This window comes from Lutra lutra, chromosome 1 (genome assembly GCF_902655055.1).
Source record: "Lutra lutra chromosome 1, mLutLut1.2, whole genome shotgun sequence".
In the NCBI taxonomy this organism is placed as follows: Eukaryota; Metazoa; Chordata; class Mammalia; order Carnivora; family Mustelidae; genus Lutra; species Lutra lutra.
Window position 1 is genome coordinate 217,167,665 of NC_062278.1, and position 16,981 is coordinate 217,184,645.

General features: G+C 46.0%; 1 protein-coding gene across 8 annotated transcripts in view; it reads left to right on the forward strand.

Moving 5' to 3' along the window:
- Positions 1–16,981, forward strand: part of MUC16 (mucin 16, cell surface associated) — a 121,251-nt gene that overhangs the window by 48,070 nt on the left and 56,200 nt on the right. For all 8 annotated transcript variants that reach the window (XM_047703669.1, XM_047703695.1, XM_047703677.1 and 5 more), the window contains 9 exons: positions 738–4,436; positions 5,610–5,734; positions 5,829–5,896; positions 8,557–8,729; positions 11,529–11,564; positions 11,800–11,865; positions 12,580–12,710; positions 12,819–12,886; positions 13,884–14,056. In XM_047703669.1, the coding sequence (XP_047559625.1) occupies positions 738–4,436; positions 5,610–5,734; positions 5,829–5,896; positions 8,557–8,729; positions 11,529–11,564; positions 11,800–11,865; positions 12,580–12,710; positions 12,819–12,886; positions 13,884–14,056 (4,539 nt within the window). The remainder of the gene's footprint in view (positions 1–737; positions 4,437–5,609; positions 5,735–5,828; positions 5,897–8,556; positions 8,730–11,528; positions 11,565–11,799; positions 11,866–12,579; positions 12,711–12,818; positions 12,887–13,883; positions 14,057–16,981) is intronic.

Below are 16,981 nucleotides of genomic sequence, written 5' to 3' on the forward strand. Positions count from 1 at the left end.
TTCTGAGATAGCCACTGTGCTTATACCTACTTCACAGATGAGAATATGGAAATCTAGCAAGGTTTGGTAACACATCCAGTTAGCATAGGAGCCAGAAGCTAAGTGCAGGTCTACCTTCTTCTTAAGAGCCCAAGCTCTTAAGCACAATGACACATGATCTCTCTTAAGCCCACAGAGACCTGTCTCTGTATACAACCATCCATGTAACCATTCATTCACATACTCACTCAACAAATATTTGTGGCCACCTACTATATGACAAGCAGTCTTCTGGCTAGTAATAGCTGTTACCAAGCAGACTGTGAGGCATGCTATGGTGCAGATTCAGACAGTAGGGTAAGGAAATATTGAGAAGGGAGAGATGAATTCTGACATGGATTTGTGAAAGTTGATTTGAGTTAGGGTTTCTAGAAGGGCGGAATGTAAGGAATCTGATGAAAGATGGACAAGGCAGACAGAGAAAACAGCCTGAACAAAGGCTTAGGGGCTGTAGAGTACAGACAATGTTTGGGAATAAGGAGTGGTTAAGATTTCACAGAGTTACTGCACAAGAGGAGAAGGGGAAGGTGCGAGAAGGTCAATGACAATTCCTCTTCCCATCTCAGAAGCATTACGTGCATATCTCAGGCAGAGACATTTCTCTCCCTTTCCTCATTTAGAGAAAAAAATAAGCCCTTGCCAGTCTGATAAGTGGCAATCATTTTGTCCAAACTGTGTGTCCATCCCCCACTTCACAGGACCACCAACAGAGTGGACAGAAAGCGCAGAAATCACAGCTCTGAAGACCACCTCTACAGCAACTTTGACCACTACAGTCTCTACTCCCACTTCTGGAATGCTGACTCTCCTCAGGACGTCAAGTAAAATGGCCAGCACAAGCACAAGAGGAACGATCTTTACAACCCCAGATGTTTCCCCTGATGTTCTAGAGATGACAGCCTCACTGGCCACCAGACCAGGAGCAGATACCAGCACAGAGCTTCCCAGGACAACCTCATCTGTTTTCAATAGAGGGTCAGAAACCACACCCTCACTGGTCCCTAGTTCTGGGGCAAAGAACAGTCCCGCTGTTCCAACTCTGACTGTCTTCCCTGGTGTACCAGAAATGGTGACCTCGCTGGTAACAAGTCCTGGGGCAGAGACAAGTATGGTCATTTCAACTCTAACTGATTCCCAAGATGAACCAGAGACCTCTGCCTTATGGGTCACCCATCCTGTGGTGCAGAGCAGTTCATCCACTCCAACTCCAAATGTCTTCCCTAGTGAGCCAGGGCTGGTGACCTCACTGGATACTAGTTTTACAGCAGAGACCAGCCCAGCTGGTCAACCTCTGACTATTTCTCCTGGTAAGCTAGATACAAAAGTCTCATTGATTACACGTCCTGAGTCACAGACTGGTTCAGCCATTCCAACTCCAACCATCTCCCCTAATATAATAGGGGTAGAAATCTCACCAGTCACCAATTCTGAGGCAGAAGCCAGTACAGCATTTATAACTCTGACTGACGAACTAGAGGCAACAGCCTCACAGGTCACCCATGCTGGAACAGAAGCCATTTCCACTGTTGGAGCTTTGACTGTTTCCCCTGGTGAGCCAAATACAAGAGCCTCATGGGGTCATTCCACAGAGAACAGCACACCTGTTTCCAGAATAACTCTGGATTTTTCTCAAAGTGAACTAGACACCACACTCTCAATGGCCACCACTCCTGAGGCAGAAGCTAGTTCAGCCACTCCAACAATCACTGTCTCACCTGGTGTACCAGATATGGTGACCTCACAGGTCACTAGTTCTGGGACAGATGCCAGTACAACCTCTTTGACTCTGACTGAATCCCTGCATGAATCAGATACAACAGTCTCCTTAGTCACTTATCCTGCAACATCCAGCCCAACAGTTCCCGGGACAACCCCCCATGTTTCCCATAGGGAATCAAACAGCATGCCCTCAACAGCCGCCAGCCTTGAGACAGAAGCCAGTTCAGCTGCTCCAACTACACCTATCTCCCTTGGTGTACCAGACATGGTGACTTCACAGGCCACTAGTTCTGGGACAGGTGCCAGTATGGTTCTTTCACCTCTGACTCTTTCTGCTGGTGAACCAGTAAGCACAGTCTCATGGGTTAATCGTAATGGAGCACAGACCAGTTTTTCCGTCTCAACTCCAACTGTCTCCCCTGGTGTATCAGAGGTGGGGACCTCGCTGGTCACTAATTCTGGGGCAGAGACCAGTGCAACTTTTCTAACTCTTACTGATTCCTCACATGATTCAGAGACAACAGCCTTATGGGTCACCCATTCTGCAAAGACCGGCACATCTGTTTCCAGAATAACTCCGCACGGTGAATCAGACATCTCATTCTCAACAGCTACCACTCCAGGGTCAGAGATCAGTTCACCTTCAGCTACAACTGTCTCACCCACTCTGCCAGGATTGGTGACTTTATTGGCTACCAGTTCTGAGGTGGAAGCCAATACAACTCTCTCAACTCTGACTGATTCACTGCATGAACTGGAGACCACAGCCTCATGGGTCACCCATTCTGAGAAAAAAGCCAGTTCAGCTTCTCCACCTCTTTCTGTTTCCCCTGGGGAGCCAGAAACAGCAGTCTCATTGGTCACCCATTCTGCAGAGAACAGTCCAACTATTCCCAAGGCAACGCCCAGTTTTTCCCATAGTGAATCAGATACCACACACTCAGTAGCTACCAGTTCTGGGGCACAGACAATTTCAGCCATTCTAACTCCAGCAGGCTCCCCTGGTGTATCAGGGGTGGAAATCTCACTGATCACAAGTTCTGAGGCAGAGACCAGTACAACTCTTACAACTCTCACTGTTTCTCCAGGTCAACTGGAGACCACAGCCTCATGGGTCACCCATTCTGAGAAAGAAGCCAGTTCAGCTGCTCCTACTCTTACTATTTCCCCTGAGGAGCCAGAAACAGCAGTCTCATTGATCACCCATCCTGCAGAGACCAGTAATACAGTTCCAAGGACTATACCCAGTGTTTCCCATAGTGAATCATATACCACACCCTTAGTGGCCACCAGCCATGGGGCAGAAGTCAGTTCTGTTGTTCCAACTCCAACTGTTTCCCCTGGTGTACCAGATATGGTGACCTCACAGGTCACTAGTACTGAGAAAGAGGCCAGTATGGCTATCTCGACTCTGAATCTTTCTCCTGTGGAGTCAGTGACCACAGCCATGATGGTTACTCATTCTGGGGCACAGACCAGTTCAGCCATTCCAGCTCCAACTGTCTCCTCTACTGTGCCAGAGCTGGTGACCTCAATGGTCACCAGTACTGGGGAAGAAGTCAGTACAAGTTTTACAACTCTGACTGTTTCTCCAAGTCAACTGGAGACCACGGCTTCATGGGTCACCCATTCTGGGACAGAAGCCAGTTCAGCTGTTCCAACTCAGACTGATTTTACACATAAGCCAGATATAACAGTCTCATTGGCCACCCATTCTGCAGAGACCAGCCCAAACACCTCTGTCCCCACAACACCTCTGGTTTTTTCCAAAAGTGAACCAGATACCACATACTCAATAGCCACCAGTCTTGGGGCAGAAGTCCGTTCAGTTGTTCCAAGTCCAACCATCTCCCCTGGTGTACCAGATATGGGGACCTCCCAGGCCCCTAGTTCTGAGACAGATGCTGATATGACTATTCCAAGTCTGACTCTTTCTCCTAGTGAACCAGCAACCACAGCCTTATTGGTCACCCAGTCCAGTACAAAAACAATCACGAATTTTCCTAGTTCGACTGCTTTTCCTCACTTACCAGAGACCATAGCCTCACTATCCATCCGGCCTCAGCTGGAGATTAGTGCAGCTCTTCCAACTCAGACTGTTTCCCCCAGTCCAGCAGAAATAACATCCTTCACCACACCTGTGACCAAGACCAGTGGAGGTGATCTAGGTCCAACTATCTCACTTGGTGTTCCTGCAGAAACAGCCTCACTTTCCACCCATCCTGGCACAGACGTCAGCACAGCTATTTCAACCTCAACTCTTTCCCCCATTTTACTGGAAACCACAGGCTTACTGGCCCCCAGCCCTCCATCAAATGCCAGCACCAGTATCCCAACTTTGACTCCTGGTGTTCTTGGGCCTGTCAGTACCCCTGCAACCACTGGTGAACCCTCACCACCTGTGACTTCAGTTGGACTCCCTGAATTGTCCAAAACTGTGACTCTGATAGCATCAGAGACCCCAACACCACCGAAAACTGGTCACAGAGAAGGACTGAGTTCAACCACTGTCCTGAAAATCACAACTCTTGAGACCACCAATGTAGCTGCTACAGGTTCAGGCCCCATCATGGCAGAGAACACAACCACCTTCAGTACATCAGCAGGAAGTCCCTTTGTCCCTGAGACCTCACCTGGGACATCCACCATGACCTCTCTGAGTGTGACTTCAGAAACAGGTAAGAATGACTTTTTTTTTTTACTGTGGTAAAATATTTTTAAAAAAAAAATATATATATATATATACACACACACACTATAAAATTAGCTATTCTAAATGTACAGTTCAGTGGCATTAATTACATTCACAGTGTTGTATAAATATTACCCTATCTTTCTCCAAAACGTTTTTTCACCCCAGACAGGATCTGTGTACCCATTAGACTTTAGCTTTCCTTCCCCACTCCTCTCAGCCCCTGGTAACTCTAATTCACTTCTATTGTCAGTTTGCCTATTTTAGATATCTTGTATATGTGGAATCGCACAGTGTGTGTGTGTGTGTGTGTGTGTGTGTGTGTGTGTGTGTGTGTGTGGCTTATTTCACTGAGTACAATGTCATCATGTCATAGTGTGTATCAGAAATCAGAACTTCATTTCTGTTTACAGATGAATGATATTCCATTGTAAGGATGGACCACATTTTATCTGTCTGTTCATCTGTTGATGGACACTCAGACTGTTTCCACCTTTTGGCTACTGCAGATAATGCTGCTATGAATGTGGGTGTGCACGTATCTGAGCCCCTGTGTCCAGTTCTTTGGGATGCATACCTAGAGAAAGAACTACTCAGTCATGTGATGTATTAGTTCATTAGGGCAACAGTAATGAACTTCCAAACACTGGGTACCTTGAACATCAGAAATTTAACAGTTCTGGAGTCTGGAGGGGCCCCTGGGAGAATGTGTAGAACAGGAACTCTGGAGTCATCCTCTCGGCGGGTGGAGGGGGGCGAATAAAGGAGCTGGGGTGTTTACCCACCAACTCCCATCAATCATTGCTAGTGGGGGTACTTCCCGGGCCTGTTCATTCCCCCAAGTTGAAGAGAGGCAGATGCTACTGTGTACTGAAATGGTAAGAGTGAAGGGGAAGTGGGAGTAGGGTGACCAACTCATCCTGGTTTCCCAAGACTGTGTCACTTTTCCACCTGGACGTCGGCATCCCAGGAACTCACGTCATACTGGGAAAAATGGGATGGTTGCTCACCCTATGTGGGAGGGTCTTGAACAGCAGGCCAGTCTAGGCCAAACCCCAGCTCTGTGCTGGAGTTAACATGTGCCCTTGGAGCCTTCCCTTCCACCCCCAGCCCAGGCCTGACTTAGGACTGGGCTCATTTTCTCTTCCCACCACCACAGCTGCAGTTCCTTTCTTGATGCCTTTTACTGTCAACTTCACTGTCACCAACCTGTACTACACAGAGGACATGGAAAACTCAGGCTCTGAGATATTCAATGCGACTGAGAGAAACCTGCAGCCCCTGGTGAGAGCCCCCTGCCAACGCTTACCTTGTCCCAAGCCTGCCACGCCCCAAAGTCTTGGCCCTTCCAGCTCATCACCCTCTCCTTTGTTCCCAGCTCAGGACTTTGTTCAAAAACAGCAGCATTGGTTCCCTCTATGCTGGCTGCAGGCTGACCTTGCTCAGGTAAGGCATCCTCCAAAGCACCTACGGAAACCCAATTCTCTCTCTTCTTACTCCCTCACATCCCAGTCAACCACGGCCTTGGGCCTTTGCCAAGATGCAGCCTATCAAGGTGAATCCAAAGTGTCTGGGTTTGAACCCTTGCTCTCCCATTTGCTAGGTCTGTGATCTTGGGCAAGTTGCATAACCTCTCTGTTCTTCAATCACTTTATCTACAAAGTAGTGGTAATACTAGTACCTTACTATTGGGGTTATTAATCATTCATCACAATGCCTGGCCAATTGTGAACACTCAGTGGGATCTCATAGTATTAGCCACTGTAGTATCTTTGCCAACAATGTCCCCAGAATCCCTGACACTCTCCCTGCCCTAGCTCCTATCTACCCTATTGGGGATAAACTCTGGACACTGCAATTCTGCAGTATATTCCTTGAAAAGAGATAGGGACCTTCCCAGACAATGTTCCGTAGAAGCAAAGGGGAAAACAAACCAAGTGTTGTTTTTAGGATATATTGCAATTTTAAAAGCCCTAAATAGACCTGAACCCTACAGAAATGGCCTGTTTTCTCCTCTCTGCCTGTTCCCATTTGGTGTCCTCTGAGGTCAGTGGGCTCAGAATTCTTTCCTTACATGTCACAACCCCATGACCTCTCCTTGGGATACTCCATCCAGCCAGTGCCGGTCATCCTGCCAGAGAGGTGGGTCCTCTACTCATGGCTTCACGAGAAGAGGTTCCTGGAATGTTGTAGACCAAACCCATCCTAAATGAGCTCCACCCACCACACCTGCCCCCATCTCCCCATGAGACGGGGGAACCAATAAGATAATATTACCCTTGGGGCGCCTGGGTGGCTCAGTGGGTTAAGCCGCTGCCTTCGGCTCAGGTCATGATCTCAGGGTCCTGGGATCGAGCCCCGCATTGGGCTCTCTGCTCGGCAGGGAGCCTGCTTCCTCCTCTCTCTCTGACTGCCTCTCTGCCTGCTTGTGATCTCTCTCTATCAAATAAATAAATAAAATCTTTAAAAAAAAAAGATAATATTACCCATATGATAATGCCCCCCCCAAATCTAAGTGATGTACATGTTTTCATCCATTTCACCTTTACAACAACATGAGTATTATCTCACATTGTAAAAACAGAACACTGGGGCTCAGAGTAGTTTCCTTGAGAGGAGCTGGGATTTGAACCCAGAGGTTCTAGTTTTTGAGTCTCTCCTGTTAACCACAATACAGTGGTGCTCAAAGTCACTGGGCTCAACATGTTACTTACATCCTTAAAAGGACTCAGAACTCCAATGAGCCTTTGGACTTGAGGGTTATATTTGCTCGTATTTACTGAATTAGAAATTAAAACAAATGTTATAAATATGTACTCATTAATTTATTCAAAGTAATGAATCTATCACATGTTAACACAAATAACATAGTTTTTATGAACAATAGCAATATCCACCCCCCCACACAAAAAAAGCACAACAGGAAGAGAGCCACTGTTTACATTTTTTGCAGATCTTTTTAATGTCTGGTTTACATTTTTTGCAGATCTTTTTAATGTCTGGTTTAGGAAAAGACAGTACGATATCTACTTCTGCATTTAATATTTATAGCATTTCACTTTGTGGCCTCTGGAGAACATTTCACAGTATACTCCTGAGAGAATAAAAGTTACAATAATGTCCCTGGGCCACACTTTGAGAACCATGCTTTAAATAGCATGGACAATAGCGAGAATTCCCAGGCAAAGGAAAAAGAGGGTCTTTCTTCCTGTAAGGTCCCTGCTTTGGGTCAATCACTGTAGGTTCAGCTTAAATTCAGGAGAACAGTATTTTTGAGGGGCTTCTGGGTGGCTCAGTGGGTTGAGCCTCTGCCTTTTGCCTAGGTCGTGATCTCAGGGTCCTGGGATTGAGCCCTGTATTGGGCTCTCTGCTCCCCCAGCCCCTGCCTGCCTCTCTGCCTATTTGAGATCTTTCTCTCTCTCTCTCTCTGTCAAATAAATAAAATCTTTTAAAAAATAAAAAAAAATTTTAAGTATTTTTGAACCACATTGTCCCTTCTCACCTCTTAATTCATTTTCTCTGTTTTTCTCTAAACGTGGTTGCCTACTCCAAAGGTGCTCTTAAGAGGTTGACCTCAGCCTTGGGATCCACCAACTTGAAGCAAAGTCTTCGCTTCAGGCTCCATGATGGTTCTTGCACAATGTCACAAGTGCCTCACTCACCTCCTCCAAGGTCTTCTGTCCTTTGCTGTTCCCTTCACATGCCGGGAATCCTGGGGCTCAGGATTCTCATTTCCTCCCTGGGAGCTACACACCCCCAATCTTATAGCCCAAGCAGGACTCAGCTCCTGGAGAGGATGCTATCTATACTTACATTCTTGCGTGGACAGGGACTGTACTAGGTGCTGGTACTTGAAACAATGAGCATGAACCAATTAATAAAAAGTTTGGGAAATGAAAGAAGAAACTTAGGTGCAGAATAGCCCTGGAGAACACTTAAGGTTGGGAGGTCTGGATCCCCAAATAAAAGAGAAAAAGATATGTTTGAGACAGGAGATGAAACCCCAAGAAGACCGCTAACATAAACACCAAGGGGTACAATCGTCAAGAGTGACCGGACCTCAAGTGTCTCGGAACATCCCTATTTCCGTGTCCTTCCTTTCCCAGGGCTGAAAAGGATGGAACAAGCACCAGAATGGATGCGGTCTGCACCTACCACCCAGATCCCACAGGCTTTAGGCTGGACAGAGAGCAGCTGTACTGGGAGCTAAGTCAGCAGACCCATGGTGTCACTCGGCTGGGCCCTTACACCCTGGACAGGGACAGTCTCTGTGTCAATGGTGAGTACGTCCATTGCTATTGGAGTCTCCTCCTGAGCCCCAGATGGGATCTCCTTGAAGTGAAATTTCTCAGGACCTGTGTTCATAGTTTTGGGCCCACCTAGAATTTTCATAGGGAAATTCTCTTCCATCAGAACACCAACAAAGCAGCCTTCCTTCCTTCCATCCTCCTTCCTTCATTCCTTCCTTCCTTCCTTCCTTCCTTCACTCATTCTCTCCTTCCTCATCCTCTTCCCCTTCCCCTTCTTCTTCCTCTCCTTCCTCCCCTCCTCCTCCTTCTTCTTCCTCTTCCTTTTCCTCTCCTTCCCCTTCCCTTCTCCTCCTCCTCCTTCCTCTTCTCCTTTCCTTTTCTTTTTCTTTCTTTCTTTCTTTCTTTCTTTCTTTCTTTCTTTCTTTCTTTCTTATAAAACTAATATTTATTCTGTACCCTGTCATTTTAAATATTAGAAACTTTGAGAATGAAAAGGTTTGGGGGTGGAAATTCTTAGGAACCTTCTTCTTTCACATGATTTACAATACAGAGCATACCTTTTTCTATGCCAGGGTGAATTGTCATATTACTTTCTAAGTTTCAATCTGATTCTAGCATTTTACCCTGTGTGCTTTCAGTATGGTAAACTATCTCTGAAAATTTCATTAATGTGAAGTTTTATTTGCTGATGTCACTTCCGTTGCCTATCCTCACCTTTTCTGTTACAACCCTTCTCATGAATGCTGATAAATTTGTCTTCACTACATTCCATGGTCAGTTAATTTGCCTCTAAGTCCTACTAGTATTTTTTTAATTGTTTATTTTTTTTAATTTCTTTTCAGTGTACCAGAATTCATTATTTATGCACCACACCCAGTGCTCCATGCAATATGTGTCCTCCATAATACCCACCACCAGGTTCACCCAATTTTCCACCCCCCCAACCCTTCAAAACCCTCAGATTGTTTTTCAGAGTCCATAGTCTCTTATGGTTCATCTTCCCCTCTAATTTCCCCCAACTCCCTACTAGTATTTATTTTTATCTTATTTAAGTTTTTTTTTAAATCCAGTTAGTTAACAGACAGTGTTTTATTAGTTTCAGGTGTACAGGATAGTGATTCAACACTTTCATACAACACCTAGTGCTCACAGGACAACTTCCAAGGTCTGAAAATAGAGGCTCCCTGCATAGTCTTCTTCATTGCAGTGACCTTTCTCAGAAACCCAACTGGAGAATGAAGCCATCAGGGAAGGAAGAGAGTAAAGCAAGCCTATAGTGGCTGTTGGAGTTTCACTCCTCCCCAACAGGCTATGAGTTCCCAAGGTGGTGACTGATTTGCTTCTGTCTCTCTGTTATGATAGCCTGTGGCCCTTCACTCATCCTCCAGAGGCCAGCCAGACTGTATCCCACCTAAGAATCAAACAACAGATCTGTTAGCAGTGTTTTTAGCAATAAATCCCTCAACAATGCTCTTAGCAACAAGCCCACAGTAACACCTATACTAAAGGCTAATATTTGTTGAGGGATGCCTGTGATCCCAAACGTTGTATATATTATGTTTTGCAAATCCTGTCCAACACTTTATGATGTATTATGTATATTTTGTGTATTTTACAGAGGAGCAAGCAAGGCTCAAGCAGGGAAATCTATTTTCCCAAGATCAGACAGTTAATAGGAGTGTTAGCAACAGAACTCAAACCCTAATTTGGCTCTAAGGCCCCCAAGAGACCCCTTCACTACTAGGCTACACTGCAGATGAACCCAGCTAGAACAAGCCTCAAATCTCAGGATGGAAAGGCATATCAAGGAGCTCCTAATACAATAATTTAAAGTAATGCTCAATTAAATATGTCTCCACTGTATTGCCTTTGACATTGTCTTTCTATCTGGATTAAAACCTGTATTATATTTCAATAGTCCTCAAGATTAACTTAGAGCTGTAGCTGACGGTGAGGGTTTGGGTTATTTATAGATCTTTCTTTAAGCCTTGGTCCTGTTTTTTTGCTCATCCTGTGGCCCTGGGCAAGCCACACAACCTCTCTAGGCTTCAATTGTCTATTTTTAGAATGGAATTTTTAAAAAACATCATTTAAGATTATTGTAAAGGTCAAATGAGATAAAAACCAGAATAATCTAAGTAAACCACAGGGCTCTTTCTACTAGGTCCAGTCTCAAAGAACAGTTTCATTTGAAGAAACACTGTCATACCACCAAATATAAAATAGGTCTAAGTTTTACTTGCATTCCTAACAGAGCATCAGAGAGGAGCTAGTCCATGATCCAGAGCTATACTTATTCAAACCCTCTTTTCCCCAATTCCCTTTCCCTCTCCAACTTTATACTCTCTGGTTGACTCCTACCTATGCCTGTCTGCCTCACTCTCTCACACTCATGATCTCAGTTCAACATTACAGAAGTCCAGGAACTACGTCAAAGATCATGCTGTCTCTGAAGAGTGGGGTAGTAGGAAAAACTCAGAGACCAAGGAAAAAGTTATATTTAATTGGCGAAGAAAACACAAATAAGGCTGGAAACACTCTCATAAAGTTTTTGTTGCTATACTCATTTGGTGAGGTTGATATTGTCCCAGGCCCCTAGTGAACCCCCATAAGATGAGGGGTATTTTGATCATCGTCTTTGCAGTTGATGATCTTGAGGACAACACGGATGTGAGCACTGAAGTATGAGATAGTTAACTCATAATGAGTTGATGAGTCCCAGAGAAAGCACTCAAGAAGATTTGTGTTGAGTGTTTCAAGTCATACCCCTCACACTTTTCTTAGCCCCCTCCCATCAGCTTACTCTTCCTCTCTGGCTCTCTCCACAGGTTATAATCCTCAGTACTGGATCCCCACCACCAGCCGTAAGTCATGAGGGCCCAGATGTCCGTGAACCCCTAGGACACTTCCTCCCTACACCGGATCCCAGGGACTGGGGCGGAAGTACCCACCATCCCCCAGGTTCTCAGCCCCAGAGCAGCTCCAGACCACCCACTAGAGATGCCAGCTCCTGTCAACAGCGCTGTCCTCTCATCATCTCACTCCTTCATGATTGGGCCCAATAATGTATATTCATGCTGTATTCTTTCATTCCCTCAGCTCCAATGACTTCTACATTCTCTCCAGGACTTCCTACTTCTCTATCTCCCACCCCGAGTTCTACAGGTAGGAGTCTAACCTCTGAGTCCCAGGAAGCTTCAACCCCTGTTCTGGTTAGGGAATGCCTTTGTCATCTGGACCCTTCTGCCCATGCAGCCCCAGCCTGTCCCACTGTCTCCCTTGCTCCCTCATCTCTGGCTGCACCAGCCTCATTTCTGTTCTTCCAGGGACCAAGCATCCTTCCATCCTCAGGGCCTTTGCTCTCATTGTAATGGCAACTCAGCTCTGTTCCTGATTTCTCTTTGTCCTTCAGATTCAGGTCGGCCAGTCTTTTGCTCAAACCTCTTCCTATAGAGTAGCATTTCCCCACATAGATGGGGAAATTCCACACATAGATGGGATCTAATCTCTATTCTATCTCTATGATCACTTCCTTCATGGAAATAACTACTGTTTGGATTTCTTGACTGCTCAAGGGTTTGTGGCCCAAAGTCTGAGCACAAAAGTCTTGGCCCCCCTTCTTCCCACCAAAATGTCGATGACAGGTCAGCCTTTGGACACTCTGAGATGAGCAGATTGAGGTTTCCTTTTGAGCTGACATGACACAGCTAACATGGAGCTCTCCTCCCTTGGCTAGCTGAGGAGGGAAGGTATCCCAGATAGGATATCTCAGGCTTCACCTACTAGATACTATGGACAGAGAGACGGCACTAGTCTCCTCCTTCTAATATACAGGTGAGGGCTAAGACTGTGATGGGTCTCCCCTCTCTCTCCCTCCAGCTGCAGGTGTGGGTCCTGACCTGGTGCCATTCACCCTCAACTTCACCATCACCAACCTGCTCTGCACCCCAGACATGAGGCGCCCAGGCTCCATTAAGTTCAACTCCACTGAGAGGGCCCTGAATCGCCTGGTAAGAGCCCGACAGTGCCTTCCCCAGCCTGCCTTGTCCTTACCCTACCCCCCCCCCCGCCCAGTCATCTCAGGCCCTCCTGCTCACCTCTCTCTTCTTCCTCCCCAGCTTGGTCCCTTGTTCAAGAACACCAGTATTGGCCCACTGTACTCTGGTTGCAGACTGTCCTTGCTCAGGTGAGACTTCCCTCCCTTACAACACGAAGGCTTGCACTGTCACAGGCAAGTTCACCTGAAGGAAAAGACCTGAACATAGCAACTAGAAGAATCATAAATGACTGGGGCCTTCCAGGAATTCAGATGGGTGGCATGCCATCTGCCTGTGTGTATCAGAGAGGGCTTCCTGAAAGAGGTGGCTGTCAAATAAAGGTCTTAAATTACTTGGAGAAGCAGAGCCATGGAACATTCATACTCATTGGCCGGAAAGGGCAGCCCTGACTCATTGGGCAGACATGAAATGAGGTACTGAGGCCATGCCCTATGATAGATGCTAAGGGCACCAATGTCGCAGGCCCTTCCTTCAAGGTACCCACAGTATAGGGAGGACAGCAGCCATATGGACTTAAAACCATAATAGGAACAGGATTAGTACAATGATAAAGCACTATGTTGAGGTCATAGGAACCTGCAGGATGGACTTTTAGCTCATTGTGAGGGAGCTGAGTGGAGAGAGTCTTGAGAAGGTAATGCCTGAGCTGAATGAGCATTCGCCAGAAGAAACTTTGGCAAAGTATTTCAAGGGGTGGCATCTCTCTCAGATCTGTGGTCAACCATGGAGTTGTGAGCAGAGCTTTGGTGTGATGTCATTTATTTTAAGTAGTGCATTGGTAGGTACAGGGATGAGAAAATTTGATGTGAGGATGGGACAGAGGTGGGGAAACCAGTGAGATGTTGAGCTGGACCTGGATGTTGCTTGGATGCAGGGGTGGGGGGTGACCAAGGACAGGGGAAGGTCCAGGATGCTTCCACATGTTTGGCTCCACATGTTTGGCTCATCCTAGATGAACAGGTCCCAGAAAAGAATGCATATGAGGAACCAGACAAGACCCAGTTAAAAAAAAATCATCAAACCAAGACTGGGGCCGGGGCCAGCAAGCTGAAGGTGAGAGACAAATGAAGCACATAAGTCTCCCACATCTCAGGAGGCCTCTATTCCCATGTCCCACCACCCTAGGACTGAGAAGGATGGAGCAGCAACTGGAGTGGATGCCATCTGCACCTACCGTCCTGACCCCATGGGCCCCAGGCTGAACAGAGAAGAATTGTACCAGGAGCTGAGTCAGTTGACCCACAGTGTCACGCAGCTGGGCACCTACATCCTGGACAGAGACAGTCTCTATGTCAATGGTGAGTGTCTGTGCTGCAGCTGGGGTCTCCAGTCCCACACTTCCTTATACCGGTACACCATATACTGGGCTGATTCTGCTCCCCAGGGGATATTGGCGATGTCTGGAGATATTGATATTGGCATGTCATAATTGGAGTGGTACCAGGGACATCTGGTGGGTAGATACCAGGGTGCTGCGAAACATCCCACAATACATAACACAGCCCTCCACCATGAAGAATTAACGAAGTCAAATTGTCCATAATGCTGAGTTTGAGAAATTGCTGTGTACAAATGTATATATAGTTCTGATGCAAACCTAGCCTTTCTTTTTTTTTAATATTTCATTTACTTTTTTGATAGACAGAGATCACAAGTAGGCAGAGAGAGAGGAAAGGAAGCAGGCTCCCTGCTGAGCAGAGAGCCCGATGCGGGGCTCGATCCCAAGACCCTGGGATCATGACCTGAGCCAAAGGCAGAGGCTTAACCCACTGAACCAACCACCCAGGTGCCCCAACAAACCTAGCCTTTCCTTGGGGACTCATTTTTTAGTGCTTAACACACCATGAGAAGCTGATTTCCTTTTTCTTTTCACCTCCTGGATGACATCTTTCTTCCTCCTTATTTCCACTGCTTCCCAGAGGAGCCTAACTGGAGTGTGCAGACTCCAAGGAAAGAAGTGGGTGATGCATGGGGAGATGGAGAGAAGGGAGTGGAGGGAAATTGGAGGGGGAGATGAACCATGAGAGACCATGGACTCTGAAAAACAATCTGAGGGTTTTGAAGGGGCGGGGGGTGGGAAGTTGGGTGAGCCTGGTAGTGGGTATTATGGAGGGCACATTTTGCATGGAGCACTGGGTGTGGTGCATAAAGAATGAATTCTGGTACACTGAAAAGAAATTTTAAAAATTAAAAATTAAAAAAAAAAAAGAAGTGGGTGATGCAGAACTCTGTGGCTAAGGTTTCTGAATGGGCAGCAGGGGACCATGCCGGCCCTCACCCCATGTCATTCTCTCCATCTTGACAACCAGTATTCTGAGTTCCCACAGGCCAGTCAGAGCTATACACACTTCATGAGATAACGTCATACTGAGCACGTACTCCGTGAGTGATAACCACGTACACAACATCATTGGCCACAATGCTCCTAAGAGCAATGCTAACAGTGAGAATAGTAACTATAATTGTGGCCAATTCTTTTAAAAAAAAATATTTTATTTATTTATTTATTTATTTGATGCAGAGAGAGAGAGAACACAAGCAGGAGAGCAGCAGGAAGAGTGAGAAGGAAAAGCAGGGATCCAGAAGTGGGACTCGATTCCAGGACCCTGAGATCATGACCTGAGCCGAAGGCAGAGGCTTAACCCACTGAGCCACCCAGGCTCCCCAGTTGTGGCTAATTCTTACCAGAACATTCTTATGTGCCAGGAATTGTGATAAAATCTTCATTTGTATTATCTCCTATTAATCTTACCCAAAACTCTGTGAGTTTTTATAGCCATTTTTGCTGAGAGAGCCATCTTGCATTCAGACACGAAGTCATTTGCCTGAGATAATTTAGCCATCATGCATGACAGAGTCAAGATTCAAACAGCCCCAGGATTGATTCTATACCCCAAGTTCCTAGCCACAAGGCAACACTGCAGACCATGCAGATAGAGAAAGCCTCTAATCTCAGGACAGTAAAGGACATGAATGACCTCTAGCCTAATAATCTAATCTAATGCTTGATTAGTTATTTCTCCTCTGTATCAACTTGGAGATTTCCTTAAAGCAATGGTTAACAGTGTGAGGATTGGTGAGTGACAGATCTCTGTTTTATGTGATGCTGGACATGCTTTACAACCTCTCAAGGCTTTAATATCACATTTTCAGAATGGAACAAATACACATACCATGCAGGATTGTCCTGGTGGCCAAATGAGAGAGTTCAGGAATAACCCAAGTAAATCACAGGGTCCCTCTGGGTCTGGTCTTTACTCCCACCACTCACAGAGCATCCAAGAAGATAACCATGACTCAGAGAAACACTCATGAAAAATTCTCTTTTCCCCAATTCTTTTCAGACTCCAATTTTTTTTTAAATTTTATTTTTTATAAACATATAACATATTTTTATCCCTAGGGGTACAGGTCTGTGAATCGCCAGGTTTACACACTTCACAGCACTCACCATAGCACATACCCTCCCCAATGTCCATAATCCCACCCCCCCAAACGCCCTCCCCACATCAACCCTCAGTTTGTTTTGTGAGATTAAGAGTCACTTATGGTTTGTCTCCCTCCCAATTCCATCATGTTTCATTTACTCTTCTCCTACCCCCTTAACCCCCCATGTTGCATCTCCTCTCCCTCATATCAGGGAGATCATATGATAGTTGTCTTTCTCCGATTGACTTATTTCGTTAAGCATGATACCCTCTAGTTCCATCCACGTCGTCGCAAATGGCAAGATTTCATTTCTTTTGATGGCTGCATAGTATTCCATTGTGTATATATACCACATCTTCTTTATCCATTCGTCTGTTGATGGACATCTAGGTTCTTTCCATAGTTTGGCTATTGTAGACATTGCTGCTATAAACATTCGGGTGCACGTGCCCCTTTGGATCACTACATTTGTATCTTTAGGGTAAATACCCAGCAGTGCAATTGGCTGGGTCATAGGGTAGTTCTATTTTCAACATTTTGAGGAACCTCCATGCTGTTTTCCAGAGTGGTTGCACCAGCTTGCATTCCCACCAACAGTGTAGGAGGGTTCCCCTTTCTCCGCATCCTCACCAGCATCTGTCATTTCCTGACTTGTTAATTTTAGCCATTCTGACTCGTGTGAGGTGATATCTCATTGTGGTTTTGATTTGTATTTCCCTGATGCCGAGTGATGTGGAGCATTTTTTCATGTGTCTGTTGGCCATCTGGATGTCTTCTTTGCAGAAATCAGACTC